Raw genomic sequence first — 17,787 nt, forward strand, 5'->3', positions numbered from 1 at the left:
TCATCATCATCCCTTTCCACACTGAGTTCTAGGTTTCAGCTTGTGTTGTGTATAAGAGCCTTAACTGTGTAGCTCTGAAATATTCCGTCAAATCAGGTAATCCTAAACCTTCTTGTTCTTTTGTCAGGATCTACTTTTCTAACCTAACTCTTGCCCTCTTCCCCTACCAAATAAAATCCTTCACTCATTAATATTCACTATCCACAACTTCTCCTCCAGTTGATAAAAATATGTTTGTCCTAATTGGTGTCTGTTCTGTTTTTTTATCTTTATTCCCCCTCCTCCAGATTCAAAAACTACTTGCATACTCTGAGAAATCATTAACTTTTAGCCACAAATAAACCAGTGTTTTCTTTCTTTTATTGCCCTATTATCAACTTACCAGTGAAACAAAAAGTAAAAAAAAGATAAATGAAATCCTATGTTGCAGTCTGGAAGACAAGCTGAAACATTTATTGCTAAACGAAAACATTTGATTATATTTGGTATTCTCATATTTACTTCTTTCTACTTAAACATTTTTGATCAGACTAAGCCTAGGGTCTTAATCTAGACATTCACCTCTGCAGAAATAAGAGAAAACATATCACCTCTACATACATTATAATCTGTATACTTTTACACCCACCTCTACAAATCAGGATTACAGCCTATTAACTTAAACATGCTTTTGTCTAGCCTTTCTTCTCTTTTTGCACTGTAATGACTACATTTCTTAACACCAAAAAAGAAAGAAAGAAAGAGAAGGAGTCATTTACTTTAATAATGTTATCACATACAAGAACAACTAAAAATACTTTACTATAAAATATGGAATTTATATTGTGAAAAGTTTCATTGAAATACTGTTTAATAAAAAAAATTGTGTTATTTAGACTTACCTTTTTTCCTTCCTCCTCCCCTCCCCTAAGAAGTCCTTCTAAATATTAGTAACACGAAGTGAGGCAAATGTCTTTCAGTCCCAGAAAAGTTTAACAAAGTCAACAAAAGTCCACTCTTTCCACTTACTCATATACAGCCAGATTTCACAAATGTGATTGATGGTTTGCAGTCTCACATTTATTCACTAATTTCCATGTTGCTGCTCTTCCTCCTGTTCATCTCCAGCTCCCCTCTCCAAATTCTCGTTCAATTCTATGGTGGTCTCAATTTTTGTGGCCAACTCCTGTGCTTTCCTCTGTGTCTCAAACATTTTCCTTTGGAACAATGGAAAATATTTCACTGGCAAAGTCTCTCCATGTGGTTTATTGTAAGAAGAATGAGAAGTAGAGTCCCCTTCTGCTAGAAGGCTCATTTTTTTAGACAAACTTTTACATTTCCTCCTTAGCCTGTTCTTCATCAAAGACAAACTTTGACCCTTCAGAAAGAAATATTCTGAAGACTGACAGATATAGCTGCTTGAATCTCACATGTACCACTTGACATTCCCTGATTACTGGAATAAATTTGCTTTTCTTATGCCTGGTGTACAGTGAATAATTATTTTCCTCAAGCAATCTACTGTCTCTGACTTTTAATACCTTGCCCTTTTGCCACAGTTGTGTTAGGAACAACTCTTTCTACTGGTAGGTTTACTGCTTACTAATAAAGGTCTTGGCTGCTTTCACATGGCCAAATTTGGAGCACACATATGGTGTGCCATCTCAATTAACAGTTCCCGCTGTGGAATACCAGTCCAGTTGCTTATTTGTGCCTTCATTTGTTTAATACAGTCTGTTGCTCCTAGTGTCTCTGGTATAGTAGAAAATCTCAGATTTCCCTAGATGCTCTGTCCTCCAGTTCTACCATTTTTGAAACATCTCTTTTTGAGCAGTCTTATACTCAGCCAGCCTTTTCTTCACATCACCCTCTGATTTTTGCAGTCTTCTCAGCTCATCAGAATATCTGTTTTAAACTTTTTCCATTTTCCAGCCTTTTGTTATTTGAGTTGATAGACTCCTTCGTTGTTTAATTTATTTTAGTGAGCTCTGAGCATATTTAACTTATTTTTTTCATTTAGATTACTGAAAGCCATGCCTTGCACCAAAACTGGTGCCTGAAGTGCAAGATTTTTCCCAGTCAGTGTTTTCTCTTCACCATTTTAGGCTGATTTTCTTACAGGCTTTCTTAGTTTCTTCTTTTCAGGCATCCAGGCAGTATACTTACTAGCTAGTAACTGTATTTAACTCAGACTGACAGTATCACTGGCTGCAGTTTCTCAGTTTCCTTCTTTACACTGGAAGACCTGAAGTGAAGCTTTTGCTCAGTGTGCAGCCATCTTGGAATTTCCATCTATCCCCATTCTTGTGCCATTTTTATATTTAGTGCCTTTTCCTTCCTTGTTATTACATTATGTTTCTCCCTTTTTTCCAGGTAGCTGTTTTCATATTTACTATCCTTGTCCGATCCTACAAACTGACAGATTAGGGCCTTTAGCATATTATGCTGTGCCCTTTCCCTCTACTAACAGTAATGGATTTATTACACCTAACTGATAACTAGTTCAGGCTGAGGGACATTCAGCCTATTATTTTACCAATGGACGTCTCTCCTCCAGTAATAATTCCTTTCAAGCACAATAATGCTGATTTTTTTTCTCTGCCAGCTTCTTAACCCCTCATACCTAATCTTCATTCCCCTTTAAGATAAATCATTTTATAAAGATAAATCCTTGTTTTGTTCCTCTAGCTAGAGTTAACTGCCTATGAGCTATTCTGACTCTATTGTCTGGGTTTAGTCATGATATAACAATATCATTCAAATTTGGTCCTTGCATCTGAACTCTAAGCTGTCCACCTCTACCACCCTGAGTATTTTCCGGGGGGCGGCAACATTTTTCTTTGTTAATAGTTTAATGTCACCATCTCATTACTCTGTTTATAGAGGTTCGAGCTTCATCTTTCTATGCCATTTAAACATCTTTCTCTTTTTGTCATTTTTGCCTGCATCTGTTACTCTTGCATTCTATATATTCTTACTTTTAACTAACTTCTTCCACAGACACCCCTTTTGCAATGGACCACAATAACTCTCACATTGTTCCCATTAAAAACTCCTTATTGTCCCCTCCTCTTCATCAAGCTGCTTTTTCAGGTGAGCAGGGCATAATTCCTTTCCACAAATATTTCAAAATTAAAATAGGACCTTCACTTTATGTAGGTATATGGAAAATCATGCCAGTATCTAGCGAGGGTTCCTGACTGCCCCTTTCTGTGGGACCTGTTATGTTTGGTGAACCATTTCAATTGCTATCTCCTCTTCATTCAGTTGTGTCCAACCCACTAGCTTTCTGTCTATAAATGTTAGGGAATCTCTACCTTGAAATCCTTTTGGAATTTCATTAAATCAAAATTTTTTCTCTCAAGGATCTGTCTTCATGATTTACAGCTGTTGTATCCACTAAGTCAGGTTTTGCATCTGTTGCTGCTATTGAGTCTTTCATTCCTTCATTTTCACAAATCAATGACTGTATTATATCTGAGTGCTCATTCAACATTTCTGTTACTTCCTTCATTTGCATGTCATTCTTCCCCATGTAATTCTCTATTCTAGCATTCATTTTTCTGTATTTCTTTGAAACTAGGGAGGAGAAATGCCTCTTGTTTTTCTTCCATGATCATATTCTTTGCCTTTCTCCCCTATATCTACCATCTTTTCCCACTTTCTTTATATTATTATTATACTATTATTATCATTATTCTTTTTGCTTTCTGCCTACAAGTAGATCTTCTGTCACTATGCACATCCAAATTAACTGTATTACTAGTGACAGACTTTTCCCTTTATTAATTTTTAGGCCAAGCTGATGGAGCTCGGTTTCCCTGCATCTTAGTTTATCCATGCTATACTAGAAGCTCCATGGTAGAGTGTTTATCAAGCACGTGAAACATTAAACAAGATCAGATCATGATGTCAGAGCTGATGTGCCAAACTCTTTACGTTTTTTTTTTTTTTCCAAAAATATTTTGCAAACATTCGCTCCATGTATGTTTAGGTGAAAATTAATGAAGCTAGTAACTGATGTGTGAGATTCATATTTTGGACTAGATCTTTGCTGTAAGTTTGGGATTTGGAGATGTAGAGTCAACACTACATGCCTTTTCAAGCTGTGATACTGGAAGTTTCAAGCCATTTTAATAGTTCTTTAATATATAGACAACTTGAGCAGTAGCTCCTAAAACCAAGAAATGATAATGCTGGAAAAAATATTTCAGGAGTATGGTAAAGCTTAGGAACTAAGCTGAGATGGCAGCCAATAAGTTCAGGTGGAGTTGCAATTGCAATAGTTAACAGATCACTGACTATCACTTATGATTGACAAGGATGTAGTCAGAGTCTTTGGAATTTAACATTGGCTTCAAGAATATAGCTCTTTGACTCCAGACGTATGACCCTCCAATCACAGAAAGTAGTGGGTTACCCCTCTGCCCCCCCCCCCAATAACCAGGCATTCTGAAAAAATATTTACCAAAATGTATAACCAAAATCATAATAAATATGCCAAGTTTAAAAACAAACAAATTCTAGGGCATCTCACTACACAGAATAAATAAATTAATTTTATAAAGTATATGCCATAATACACAAAGTATATGGTCTGGCTACACCCATAATACTGAGCTGCACAGAGCAGGAAATTGTATCAGAGTAATGGTGATTAAAAGCACCATCACAGACAGACTAAGACAATACACTTTAAGGTTCATGCTAAATAAATTGGTTTCAGAAGAAAAGCTGTTTTCGTGTGTGACTGTAGATCTTTTGTTACTATACAGAAGGAGTAACGTATATGCTTCTGACACCTATGATAAACATTTGAGCACAGGAAGTATGAAGAGAGAATGAAAGGGGTAAACTAGTTTACCCTGGAAGAAATAATGGTGGACATATGGAGAAAGGGGACAAGTTATGGGTCCATCATATCATTACGAAGCAATATGAAGAAATGGGTTTAAAAAGAAAAGACACATTAGATAATACTTTAAACTATTCATATGGGTTGCTGTCTAAAGATACATTTACATACATATGTAAATGTAGCACTACTTTAATTCATTAGGATGGCACAGTGGTGCAGCAGTTATGTTGTCGCCTCACAACAAGAGGTTCTCCGGTTCAATTCTCAACCTTCTGTGTGGAGTCTGTATGTCCTCCCTGCATTTGTGTGGGTTTCCTCTGGGTGCTCCGGTTTCTTCCCATGTTACAAAGACATGCATCTGGACAATTTCTCCCCAGGTCTCTGCTGAAAATTGTCTTTGTTCCAAGTCAGACTTTACCAGTAAACAAATAAATAAATAAATAAAAGTTCATACATTGTAATGCAGTCCTTACAAGTTCGGGCATATCCGCCTTTCTTCTTTTCAGTCTGTTTCCTATCCTTTATCTTATCAGCTCTGTACTAATGACATGGTGTGACATCTTCAATGAGGGCATCATTAATAACATCACCATTTTATGAGTTATGGGAAACAAGTGGAGCAATTTCCTGAGATCCTGGTGGAAATGTTTTTTTTTTGCTAAAGGATAACTTTTTAACTTACTTGAAGAAAGGACATTTCTCCCTTAAAAAGGTATGGCACTTACCAATTCAGCCACTTCTTCTGCACTCCTTTTCTTTTCTGTACTTTGCCATTTCACAGAGTCATTATCAAAGGAGGCCTCTTCTCACACCCAAAATAGTATCTGTGTACATCTGCTGGCCTTAGGACTATAGTTTAATAAGTCAGTTAGGTGAATCTGGTTCCATAGTAGAGACCCCCATTTGGAATATATTTCAACTGCATTTCAGCATTCCATCCTTGATGCATATTGTCCCTCTATCCTTTTTGGGGTGTGGTACTACCCATCCATTCTACTTTTGGCATTGCAATAGTCGTCTGTTACATATGAGGTCTGAATCCAGTTATCCATCAAACTTTGCGTATAGTATTGTTTGTCCATCTTTTTTAGTGTACAGGATTGGTCATCCATCTTCCTTGTAGTACTGCACTGGTCATCCATCTTTCACATGGTACAACACTGCTCATCTGTTGCTATATCAAAATCTAATAGCCTTTTAGTAGACAATAGGGAATTAGGCTTTCTGGTAGCCATGTCCTTCAGATCTGATTAACCCCATATATTATCACTTATATCAGTTGAGTACATCAAGGACCCTTTTCGTGAACATTTTAAACTGATTGCTACTTATCAGTTCTACAGTTCTGCACTAACACACATTTGCTGATATTATTTCTTTTCAGTGTTTAATTTAACTGCTGACCAGTTTGTTGTGCATTGCCCTCTATTTATCAGTAAGTCCAGATACGATCTCAGATTTCGATTTAAGAACATATTGTTAGCATTTTATTATACGATGCACTATTGTGTTTTAGTATATAAAAATGAAACGTTTTTATCTTGTGCTTCAAATATTTATTATCAAGACTCATAGGTTCATAGGTAGGTACTAGGCTATCGGCCCTAGGGCCTATAGAAGCCCAGCCAAAAAGGTACCCTGGCTTTTGCCACCCAAGAAAATTTTTTTCCTGTGCCACTGTCGAGCAGAGCCACAGAAGTGATCCCCGGGGTGAATTTCCTGTTTCCCATCCAATCATCAAGATTCTTCTTGAAGAGTGCTAATGAGGAGCTTTGTTTGATATAGATAGGTAGTTTATTCCAGAGTATGGGAAGTCTCTGGGATAGGAATCTATCCCTCTAGCATGTTCTGTTTATTGTGGTGACAAGGTTTAGGTCCCTGGAACGTGTAGCTCGGAGGGATTGGGATTTCTTTAAGTTGAGTATGTCCAACAGCTCTGGGTTTGACATAACTTTGTATGTTTGGCAGAGATCACTTCTGAGTAGGTGATATGCGACGGAGTAAAGCTGGAGTTTTTTGAGACAGTCTGCATAGGGCATCTATTTGAGGCCGGTAATCCTCTTTATGTGGTATTTCTGCGGCCTTTCCAGTTGTTGTAGATGTCTTGTGAGGTACATACCAAAAGGGACATTGTACTCTATAATGGGTCTAATGAGTGATGAGTAGAGGGGAACAATTACCTCTTTTTTTCTGGTTGAGAAACATTTTGTGATGAGGTGTGCCATGTAGAAGGATTACCTGACTACTGTGGCGATGTGATTATCAAAGGAGAGACTACTGTCCACCTGTATCCCAAGGTCTCTTATCACACTTTTGGTGTTAAGTATACTACCACCTATGTTGTAGTTCATGGGTACAGAGTTTTTACCAAAGGGGATGACAATGCACCTTTTGGCATTGAGCTTGAGGCCATGGCTTTGACACCAGGCATCTGTCTCAGGCCCTTTTGTAGGATGTCCACATAGTTAGGAGTTTCGATTATGGCTCCTAGTTTGCAGTCATCTGCAAACTTCGTTAGCCAAAGACCTTCTCTGTTAGCCTGTACTTCAGAGAAGTAGATACCAAACAGGAGAGGACCCAGGACTGAACCCTGTGGTACTCTACTTGTCAATGGTCTGAAGTCGGATTTGGAGTCTGCTACTTTCACATTGTGGGTTCTGTCAGTGAGCCAGTTGGCAATCTATCTTGTGACATAGGGATTTATACCTAGTTTAGTGAGTTTATCTATAATTCCAGAGTGGGGGATGGTGTCGAAAGCCTTGGCAAGATCTAGATAGGCTGTGTGAACCACCTTACCCTCATCTACGGCTTTGGTGACTGCTTCAAAGAAGTCTATCAGGTTTAGGAGACATGATCTGCCTTTTACAAACCAGAACTGGGTGGGATCCAGAGTTTGGAGATCACCAATGTCTTTGTTTAAAAGTTCCATGATGATACGTTCCATGGCCTTGCAGACCAGGCTTGTCAGGCTAATGGAGCAGTAGTTCCTGGGGTCCGTGGTGGCTCTCCCCTTGTGGAGTGGGATAGCCGTCACATGGTCTTAAAGCTTTCTTGAATATTTGGAAATATCTCTCACCTAATCCATTTGTGGCTATAACTAGGAGCAAATGCAAAGTATCTGATTTTTTTTTTTTGATATGTGAAGGTTTGAACTCTTGTTGTAAACCATGTCTATGGATTCCTTGCTGTTTTTGAAGCTGTGTTGTAAAACAGGAATCATCAAACCAGTTTCACTGATTCAGATGTTTTGTTGCAACTGGGTTATTTAATTGAAGGAGATCATGGAACCATGGGATAAGGAAGTTTTACTTTACCCCCCCCCCCAAGACCGTACCATCTTGGAGTTAGTACTCATATATGTTGAGATGTAGAAATGCGGGACAAAGTTAGAGAGATCTTGATCCCTGCAAGAACACTGTTTCTGTTGATTTTCTATAGTTGAAAGTATGGTATTGACTGTTTTTGTTTGGCAGATGTAATCTGAGTAAAGGTATGAAGGTTGTTTCATTAATTAACCATATATCTAGTTCCATATCCCTAACGATCTGTTGTGAATGACCATTCTTTATAAAGATTTTCTTTGACACTGAAATAATATTTTGCTTTTCTACACTTCATGAAGTCAAGCTGGATGAAGCTCCATCTGGTCAAGTTCAACTTCCAAATGTCAAAATCCCTGATCACTGTTTTCTATAGGAAAACACTGTAGGGTGGTTTGTAAATGTGCGTCAAACGTGATTCCTTTGTTTTATTAGACTTTATATTTTCTTTGTTTTCTGCAACTGAGGAGTTAGTATATATGTTTGAGGGCAGTGTGGGGTTTTCATCCCCATATGAAGGGTGCTTTTGTCAGGTTCATAGGATCATAGGAACTTACTAGGCTATTGGCCCTGAGGCCCATGCAAGCCTAGCCAAGAATTTAGCCCATGTTTCGACATGTCAGCACCTGATGCCCCTGTCCAGCAGGGACAAGTGGAATTCCAGGGGTGTATTTTCTGTTCCCCATCCAGTTATCCAGGTTGCCCTTAAAAAGCATTAATGAGGTGCTCTGCTTGACATGGAGTGGGAGTCTATTCCACAAAAGGGGGAGCCTTTGGGACACAAATCTGTCCCACCAACAAGTCCTATTGATTTTACAGATAGGTTGAGATTGTGCTTGTGGGTTACTTGAGTGGAGCTTGACTTGCGGATATGCAGCAGTCCCATCAAGGCAGGGTCTGAGATTGCTTTGTATGCCAGACAGAGGTCACCTCTGAGGAGTCTGTAGAAGACTGAGTAGCGGGACAGGGCCTTTAGCCTATCTGTGTAGGGTAGATGTTTGAAGTCCTGGATTCTCCTGGTGAGTAACCTCTGTGGTCTCTCCAGCTGCTGCATGTGCTTTGTGAGGTACATGCTGAAAGGGGCATTGTACTCAATAATGGGTCTTATAAGGGAAGAATACAGGAATGTTATGACCACCTTGTCCCTGGATGAGATACTCTTACTAATGAGGTGGGCCATGTAGAAAGCTTTCCGTACAATGGAGGCAATATGGTGGTCAAAAGTCAGTTTGCTATCAACCTGGGTGCCCAAGTCTCTCACGACTGATTGCGTGCTTAGGACCTTGTTATTAATGTGATAATTTGTGAGGATGTCACTCTCTCCAAAGGGGATGATGATGCATTTTTTGGCATTCAGTTTGAGGTCATGTTTCTGGCAAAAGTCATATGTTTGGGTGAGACCGTCTTGGAGGATGTCCACATCACTAAGGAAACTTATGACAGCACCCAGCTTGCAGTCATCTGTAAACTTGATCAGCCATAATCGACTAGTTTTGGCCTGCACCTCAGAAAAGTATATCCCAAACAACAAAAGCCCCAAGACTGATCCCTGGGATACACCACTCATTATGGGTCGACTGCTTGAGGTGGCTTCCCCTATTTTGACTAGGTGGGTTCTATCATTGAGCCAGTTTGCTACCCATCTAGTAACATATGGACTAATGCCTAGTTGAGAGAGTTTATTATACCCGAGTGGGGAATAGTATCAAAGGCTTTAACCAGGTTGAGTTTTTAACAAGTTAAACTCAGTAAGCTAGACATCAAGGATACATAGATGAAGGCAGTCTTTTCAGATATGATTGATCCCATGCATGCAATCTGTAGCTACTTAAAAAGTGCATCTATGGCAATTATCTTGAAATTGTATTAATGCAGGCTCTTCTCATTCAAATAAACATACCATATTCTAAATGTTTTGGTGACTATTACATTGAACAGTGCTGAAACTTTTTTTTTTTACATTCAGTGACATTTCCATTGTAATAAAGTTTACTTATTCAGTATAAGCTAACCAGTCTTCCACAGTAGCATTACAAAAACAAAAACAAGCAAACAAACAAAAAAAACACTACTATTTCTAGTATGGCCTAAAAGAAAACTACTAACATTTCTAGTATGGCCTACTTTTATGACTGATTTCACTTTCAGCTACTTGCATTATAGTCATCTTATTATCCATGTTTTTTTTTATATACAAATCACACTGACGGGTACCTTTATCACATTGTGATGCATTTAGATGGAGTATTTTCATGCCTAAGGTCATTTTATATAAATCATTGTGCAAATCACTGAATAACTCTTCATGCTGCAGAAAAAAAATAATCACCTTGTATTGCATTAAGATAAATATTTTTAAACTCGTTGTCACTCTGTATTATAACATTGCTGTAATTAACTGATTACGATTCACTTGATTTGAAGCTATGTGAAAAATCACTTTTTATTGCCTGTAAGCAAATTGTTTACTATTCATGGTCATGCTATATAAAATTTTCCTATATATAATCATTAATTAGCCTATTGGTTATGCAGAAATCACTGCAAATTACATTAGTTCTCTACCTGTACATTACTCATGTAACCCATATTCCAGATTTATCTTTTTGTCAGAAGAGGATTTTCATCACTTTTGCTGTGTTGTTTTTCTTTTAAAATTGTCTATTTTCTTGTTAACAGTTTTGCATCCTGGAACTCTGAAATTATTACTACAAATGTAGGTATAACATGGAACCAGTCTGTTATATTTATTTATTTATTTACATTTGTTAACTGGGAGTGTCCGACCTGACGTAGGTCCATTTTCAGCAGAGGCCCGGGGAGAAAAGCTCCACAGTTAAAATAAACAGACAGTAGTTACATTGGATTACACAGCAATTAACAATTTAACATAGCAATTACTTACAACATATTTACAGATGAAGAACATAGTACATCAGTAGACAACTAGAATCTTTATCTGTGAAGTACATAACAGACATTAACAAATGTTACAATAATTTTTACCAACTTAATGTAATACTGTATGATTGCTAAATGAATAGAAGAAGTCTAGTCTTTTAATGCTTGCTTCCCTTTACTTGCCGTTGTACAGGTATGTTCACAGTGATGCATATACAACCATATACACACGAAGCAGCTCAAAATACACTGCAGTACTCATATTTTTCTATCATTGGGCATATGCCCCTGGATGTCATTTCATTTTGCAACTGGCCATGAAAAAAGTGTGTGTGTGTGTGTGTGTGTGTGTGTGTGTGTGTGTGTGTGTGTGTGTGTGTGTGTGTGTGTGTGTGTATGAGAGAGAGAGACAGGCAGACAGACTGACAGAAGGGACTGTGCCAGTCACTGGCATATACTTATTCAAGACTACTTTTTGTTGGACACTTATCACAAGTGTGTATAAATAAAAGAAGTGGGGAGAGGGGAGAAACACATTTTGGACCATGTTGCACATTGCAAAGAATATACCCAGAAGTTGTAATTAATGAGGAAAGTGGGAGTATATAATTTGATGTGCTGGAGCTCACACCTTCCTGCATACTAAATTCTTCAGGATATTCCATTGTCTGCTTTCTATAAGGTGTTAATGTTTTTAGGTTGAAGATAAATTATATATGATTTATTGGCAGTTCTGTATGTATACTAAGAGCTGTAATCTGATCTGGATAATGTTGCAGAAAAACAAAGGTATGGTCTGTATGCTCTACAACAGTACAATGCACAACAATATTAGTTCAGTAGCTGTAAACTGGGTTAAAATGAGGTAAACAAACAGAAGACATTGCAACATGCATAACAGCTTCATGCAGTACAGAAAATGTAAAAATAACATTTATGTGTCATTTACAAGAATTAGTATGTGTACTTCATTCACTAGAGAAGACTTAGAAAAACCACAAAGATGATTATACAATGAGTCACTCTGCTAAAAGAAGTATACATATCAGTGCCAGTAAATGCAGAAAAAGCCACTTTGCATCTGAATCTGGCTAGTGTCTTCTGAAAAACACTTTGTCATATATCATCAAATTACCGTTACCTGTATGCTCCTGGGTCACTTGGTAAAGGCCCATTGCAGCTAGTGGCAGTTACATCATTTTGACAGGCATTATCTGCACCAACGCGTAAGGCTCGAATAACACTTTGACCAAGGTCATTACAGTCAAACTGGTTAATAGGTGTGCTCAAAGTCAGGAATGCTGGATAGATATTTGGAAAATTTGGATAGGTTGCTGCTATAATATTTATTTTACTTACTGCACCTAAAGGGAAGAAATGCAAACACAAAATTATACACTAGCAAAATAAATTTTCTGCTATATATTTTCTCTATTCCATAGACTTTACATAAAGCAAATGCTAAGCATTATTTTTGTCTTGCATCTACCTTTCTACACTGGAAATTGTCTTATCATCAGTACATTACATGTCCCCCTTAAACGTAAGCAGTAAAATACATGCTATAGGGTTAATTGTATTAGGGCACGGTGTTGCCTGAGGTGTGGCCTATGTGCCATCTCAAAGGAAGACGAGGATAAATGTTAGCATTCTCACTTTTCCTGCAGGAGGAATTCATTGCCATCACACTTTTTCATTGCAGATGGGGGGATTACTGAGAAAAAAATTAATTGTTGGTTTTAACCTCAGTAGCTGCAGCATGTAGGGACATATAATCTCACTAGCTGTGGCATGTGAGGTTATGTATAACTACATGAATACAATGGTTTTGCTGTTTGCAGCCTTACTATGATCACACATGAAAAAAGATACAGGTATAAATGTTTAACAGTAAATACTACAATCCTAATATCTCTCTCTCTCTCTCTCTCTATATATATATATATATATATATGTATATATACACACACACATACAATGGTAGTTATCTGTGTTGTTCCAAATCTTGCAGCATGAGAAAAGGAATACTGTGCAGATGGCTACAGGTAGGAATGAATGCAAAAATATTATCTGGCTGGTGTTACTACTATATAATATTTCCTTTTTTGTTCTCATCTTAAATGTTGGAAGGGACATATGAATAGGTTACGTGGGGAGGAAATACAGAGGATGAGCAGTGAAGGTAAGACCCAAGAAAATGAAAAGAAAAGAACTTAAAATAATCCAACATGTTATTTACTTGCAAGACATTGTAACCAGCTTGAATAGTCTGAAGCTATTTATAGTTATGTCTGGTGGCTTATTCATTCTAAAGCTAATTGCACACCCCGCCACTGCCAGTGCATGCTAATTCAGGCATTGCATTCCACATTTTTGTTATAATTTTAATTTGTGTTTGATTTTATAAACAGTTGAATCATTTTTTACCATTCATTTAAATAAAATAAAAAAATCTTGAGTTCTAATATTTATTACATTTCTGCATCACAGAATTGTTGACCATATTAATAAAACTAACATGTTGTAGATGTGCATTTTTGTCACTATTTTGAATTTATATATAATGTAACATTTATTTTGATAACAAGGATATTATAACAACTTGATCCTTCTATTTATAAACATTTTATTGGTTGCTCCATAAAATTACATTAATATAAGAAGTCATCAAGCATTTTCAAACTGAAGCAACATAATCCTTCTTGCCTACATAGGGAACCATATTGTCAGCATTATAAGGTAAATATGAACTGTAAGACACAAATTCTTCAAAGGTTTTACTTTTCAAGAAGCCAAGTTTGTAACATTATTCTTATCTGGAACATAATAAATAGAGGTATTCTGTCACTGTGTTAGTCGATAGCCACATGACAGGATTCCTCAGTAAATATTTTCAAGACAGTGGCCAGAAAGACTGTTGTTTTACAAGTATGACGGTCATATTTCAACTTAACATTTCCTGATTTCTATTTTAATATCAACAGTCATGAGAATTGCTGCTGCTGTCCTCTTATTTATAAATCCAAGTTCATCCCTTATTCAAATAGTGATGTCTGCAAATAAATACGCCACTGTTTTCAGAGTAAGAATGTAACATATATGTGAGATGCACTTAAATATTACAATACTTAAAGAAGGTAAACTAAAAATATGCGACTTAATTTGCAATTATGTGTGATGTGTTTTTCAGTGGCAGTAAAAATATATGAGAATTGTAAACTTTTTTAAAGGAATGTATATCTGTAGAAACTTACATAAAGTTTGTAAACGAAGGTGCAAGTTCCTTCTTTGGGAAAAACAGCAATTATACTTAGGTTGTGAAGTGCATGGCAGACACATGAAATAGGGGGGGTTATATTAGAACACCGAACTTTCAAAATTTCGAGTGTTCTAATATCGAACCCTATTAATCGAAAATTTAAAACATCGAACATACAGAACAGCGAATTTTTTCCTAGTGAAAAAATTTGCTGTTCCAAAACACATACACACAACACAAGCACACCAAACAAACAGCAATACACATACATACACCTACACTCTTACACCTAACCCTACACTAAACTATACATACACCACTAACTATCCACTTACCTTAACCCAAACCCTAACCCTAAGTTTCGTCATTATCGCACAGTCACCTCACCCGCACCCTAACCCTAACTCACCTACCCCGCCCTAACCCTCATGTCCATACAATCGCACACTTACCTGACCCGCACCCTAACCCTAACTCACCTAACCCACCCTAACCCTCATGTCCACACAATCGCACACTTACCTGAGCCTGACCCGTAACTTTCCACCACAGCGCTGAAAATACCGAAGCAACAGAAACGGACAACCAAATTTGTTCCCTAGTAAAAAATTTGGTTTTCTGTTTCTTCGATATTTTCAGCGTTCACTGAAAACGGGTCGATATTAGAACACTCGAAATTTTGAAAGTTCGGTGTTCTAATATAGACCTGAAATAGGATATAATTGTTCTGCTCTTGGAATACTAGATCTGTGACTTTTCCTACGCTGGGAAGATAAGGGTCATAAATGATCAATTAGAAAACTCTTCTAAGGAGATAGTTAGCCAACAGCAAGTATACAAACTCATCAGTGTCTAAGCATGACATTCTGCTCAGTTGCATCTATGGTCTGTGTGAAAAACATACAAATCAACAGGCTAAGAACAGAAAAAAAGAGAGAAAGGTTGACACTACAGCCTGTAATATGTGAGTTCTCTGCACTTTGTCCCTGCCTTCTATGTTCTGGCAGTTCATTCAACTACTGTAGTCAGGCTGATCATTTTTTTTTTCAGAGAAGAAATAGCAAAGCCTAGCTGTAGATGTATATTTTTCTTAATTGTATTGTATATATTCTGTTCCACATGCAATTTCATATTTCTCTGCATATAAAACTGTTAATTGTATTACTTAACTCATTCTTTTCTACGAAAATTGTTTTTATTTAATCACTTTAAAACAGTTCATGGCTGGTCATCTGTTTACTTACTGACTGACTAGAGAGTATTTATTGCTAAATACTAACAAGCTGATGGTGACTACATTTAATTATCCAGAGTGCTCTGACACACATTATTATTTGTGTTTATAATTCTCTGGCATATTAGCAAGACTGAAACTATAACTGAGACTGATAATCTGTGGTGCTTAGCACTTTACTAACTTTGGCCGGGATAGTATTACCAGCCTTCCCTGTAATGTGTGTGTGTGTGTGTGTGTGTGTGTGTGTGTGTGTGTGTGTGTGTGTGTGTGTGTGTGTGTGTGTGTGTGTGTGTGTGTGTGTGTGTGTGTGTGCGCGCGCACGCATGTGTTTGTGTGTGTGTCTGTGTGTGTCCGTTTCCCATGCCAGTGTATCTAAGAAGGACACAACTGCTCTTGTGTGCAGCTGGAATGCAGCACAATATATTCAGAAATAGTCTGTCAGGTGCTATCATTGTGCAGTATGAAGAAAAAGAAAGTACAGTTTTGTACCTACCATAAATGTAGATGTCCGATAGGCATGCATCTGCAGTCCTTACAAATGGGTTGTCCTGTCGTCAGGCAGCCCTTCGGTCGGCCGGATTCCAAAGTCTGGGTCTGGCCTCGGCTGGTGTTGCACTTCACCCGACGTCATAGCTGCAGTTCTTCGGGTATAAAGGCATCAGCCGACGCCATTTTCCTCAGTGTTTCTTGCCCCAGATGCCAGGTGCCCTCTAGGAATGCTAAATTTGGATAATGCAAATGGTTCCAAATAGTAGAGAGCAAACAAAAAATAAGCATGTATGTACATATATACAAACAAATACACCATAATAGATTCCCCCAGCTAGCTACAAGATGGGCAAATACCCTAGGAGTACCACAGAGGGGAAGGAGGGTGGGTAATCCTGACTGCAGATGCATGCCTATCGGATATCTACATTTATGGTAGGTACAAAACTGTACTATGTCCTTCAAGGATGCATCTGCAGTCCTTACAAATGGGTAGAATACCATAGCCAAACTGGGGGAGGAGGAGAAATAAGATTATGGTGTAGTTAAGATCCCGTGCAAAACAGCAGTGGCAAAACCTGCTCGGGATCTGGAGTATAAAGGTAAATTATAATGCTTGGCAAATGTATGCACGGAGCTCCAAGTAGCAGCCTCTAAAATGCCTTTGGTAGCCACTCCTCGTAGAAAAGCTGTGGTAGTGGCTGTTGCCCTTGTAGAGTGAGGTCTGATGTTTTCTGGAGTTTTCTTCCCATGGTAGGAGTAACAAAATCTAATGCAATATCCTATCCACTTAGAGATTGTCTGTTTTGAAATTGCTTTTCCTTCCATTCCTGTTGCATATGCTACCAGTAGCTGGTCAGTTTTTCTATTGCCCTTGGTCCTGTCCAGATAGTAGCGTAGTTGTCTATGTACATCCAAGGTATGCAACAGTCTTTCTCCCCTGTTCTGTGGGTTGGGGAAGAATGTAGGTAGATGGATAGCTTGATTTAAAGATACCCTGGAGACCACCTTTGGCATAAAAGTAGGATTTGTTCTCATGGACACTCTATCTTGATGGAAGATCAGGAAGGGCTGTACTGCCATTAATGCCTGTAGCTCAGATACCCTTCTTGCTGAAGTGATTGCAAGCAGGAAAGCAGTTTTCCATGATAAGTATTGTAAGTCTGCTGTTGCTGCTGGTTCGAAAGGAGGAGTGTCAACTTTTCTAGCACAAAGTTCAAGTCCCATGCTGGCAATGGTGGTTTCCTAGGTGGTTTTACATTTTTAATTCCTCTCAGAAACTGCCTGAGCAGAGGATGTGAGAAGACTGGAGGATCCAAGTTGTATTCTGCTGAAATAGCTGATGCATGAATCTTAATGGAAGAATAGGACAGGCCGTTGTGGAAGAGCTCTGCCAAGTATTCCAGGATGTTGGCTATGTTTACCAGTGACACATTTTCTCCTTTGCAGTACTCCAAATGTGATATCTTTTCCATTTTGCTGAATAATTTTTTCTTGTTGAGGGTCTGCGAGCCTCCAAGATAATGTCTTTAACCCTTTGGGATAAATTTGGGTTATTTGGTCTTATGCAATGTTCCAGGCAGACAGCTGCAGTGTTTTCAGGTTTGGATGCAGGGTGTTGTAGTTGTTCTGTGTTAACAGTAAGGGAACTAGAGGTAGAGTCCATATTTGTTCCCGAGACATGTTCCTCAGTAATGGGTACCAATGTTGCCTTGGCCAGTCTGGAGCTATCAGGATGATCCTT

The 17,787-nt window shown here is 38.0% G+C and overlaps 1 protein-coding gene across 1 annotated transcript in view; it reads right to left on the reverse strand.

Moving 5' to 3' along the window:
* Positions 1-17,787, reverse strand: part of LOC122787937 (uroplakin-3b-like) — a 126,773-nt gene that overhangs the window by 17,958 nt on the left and 91,028 nt on the right. Inside the window, exon 3 of the mRNA XM_044054864.1 lies at positions 12,200-12,422. Within this exon, the coding sequence (XP_043910799.1) occupies positions 12,200-12,422 (223 nt within the window). The remainder of the gene's footprint in view (positions 1-12,199; positions 12,423-17,787) is intronic.

The sequence above is a fragment of the Protopterus annectens genome, chromosome 13.part0 (genome assembly GCF_019279795.1).
Source record: "Protopterus annectens isolate FY-2018-M chromosome 13.part0, PAN1.0, whole genome shotgun sequence".
In the NCBI taxonomy this organism is placed as follows: domain Eukaryota; kingdom Metazoa; phylum Chordata; order Ceratodontiformes; family Protopteridae; genus Protopterus; species Protopterus annectens.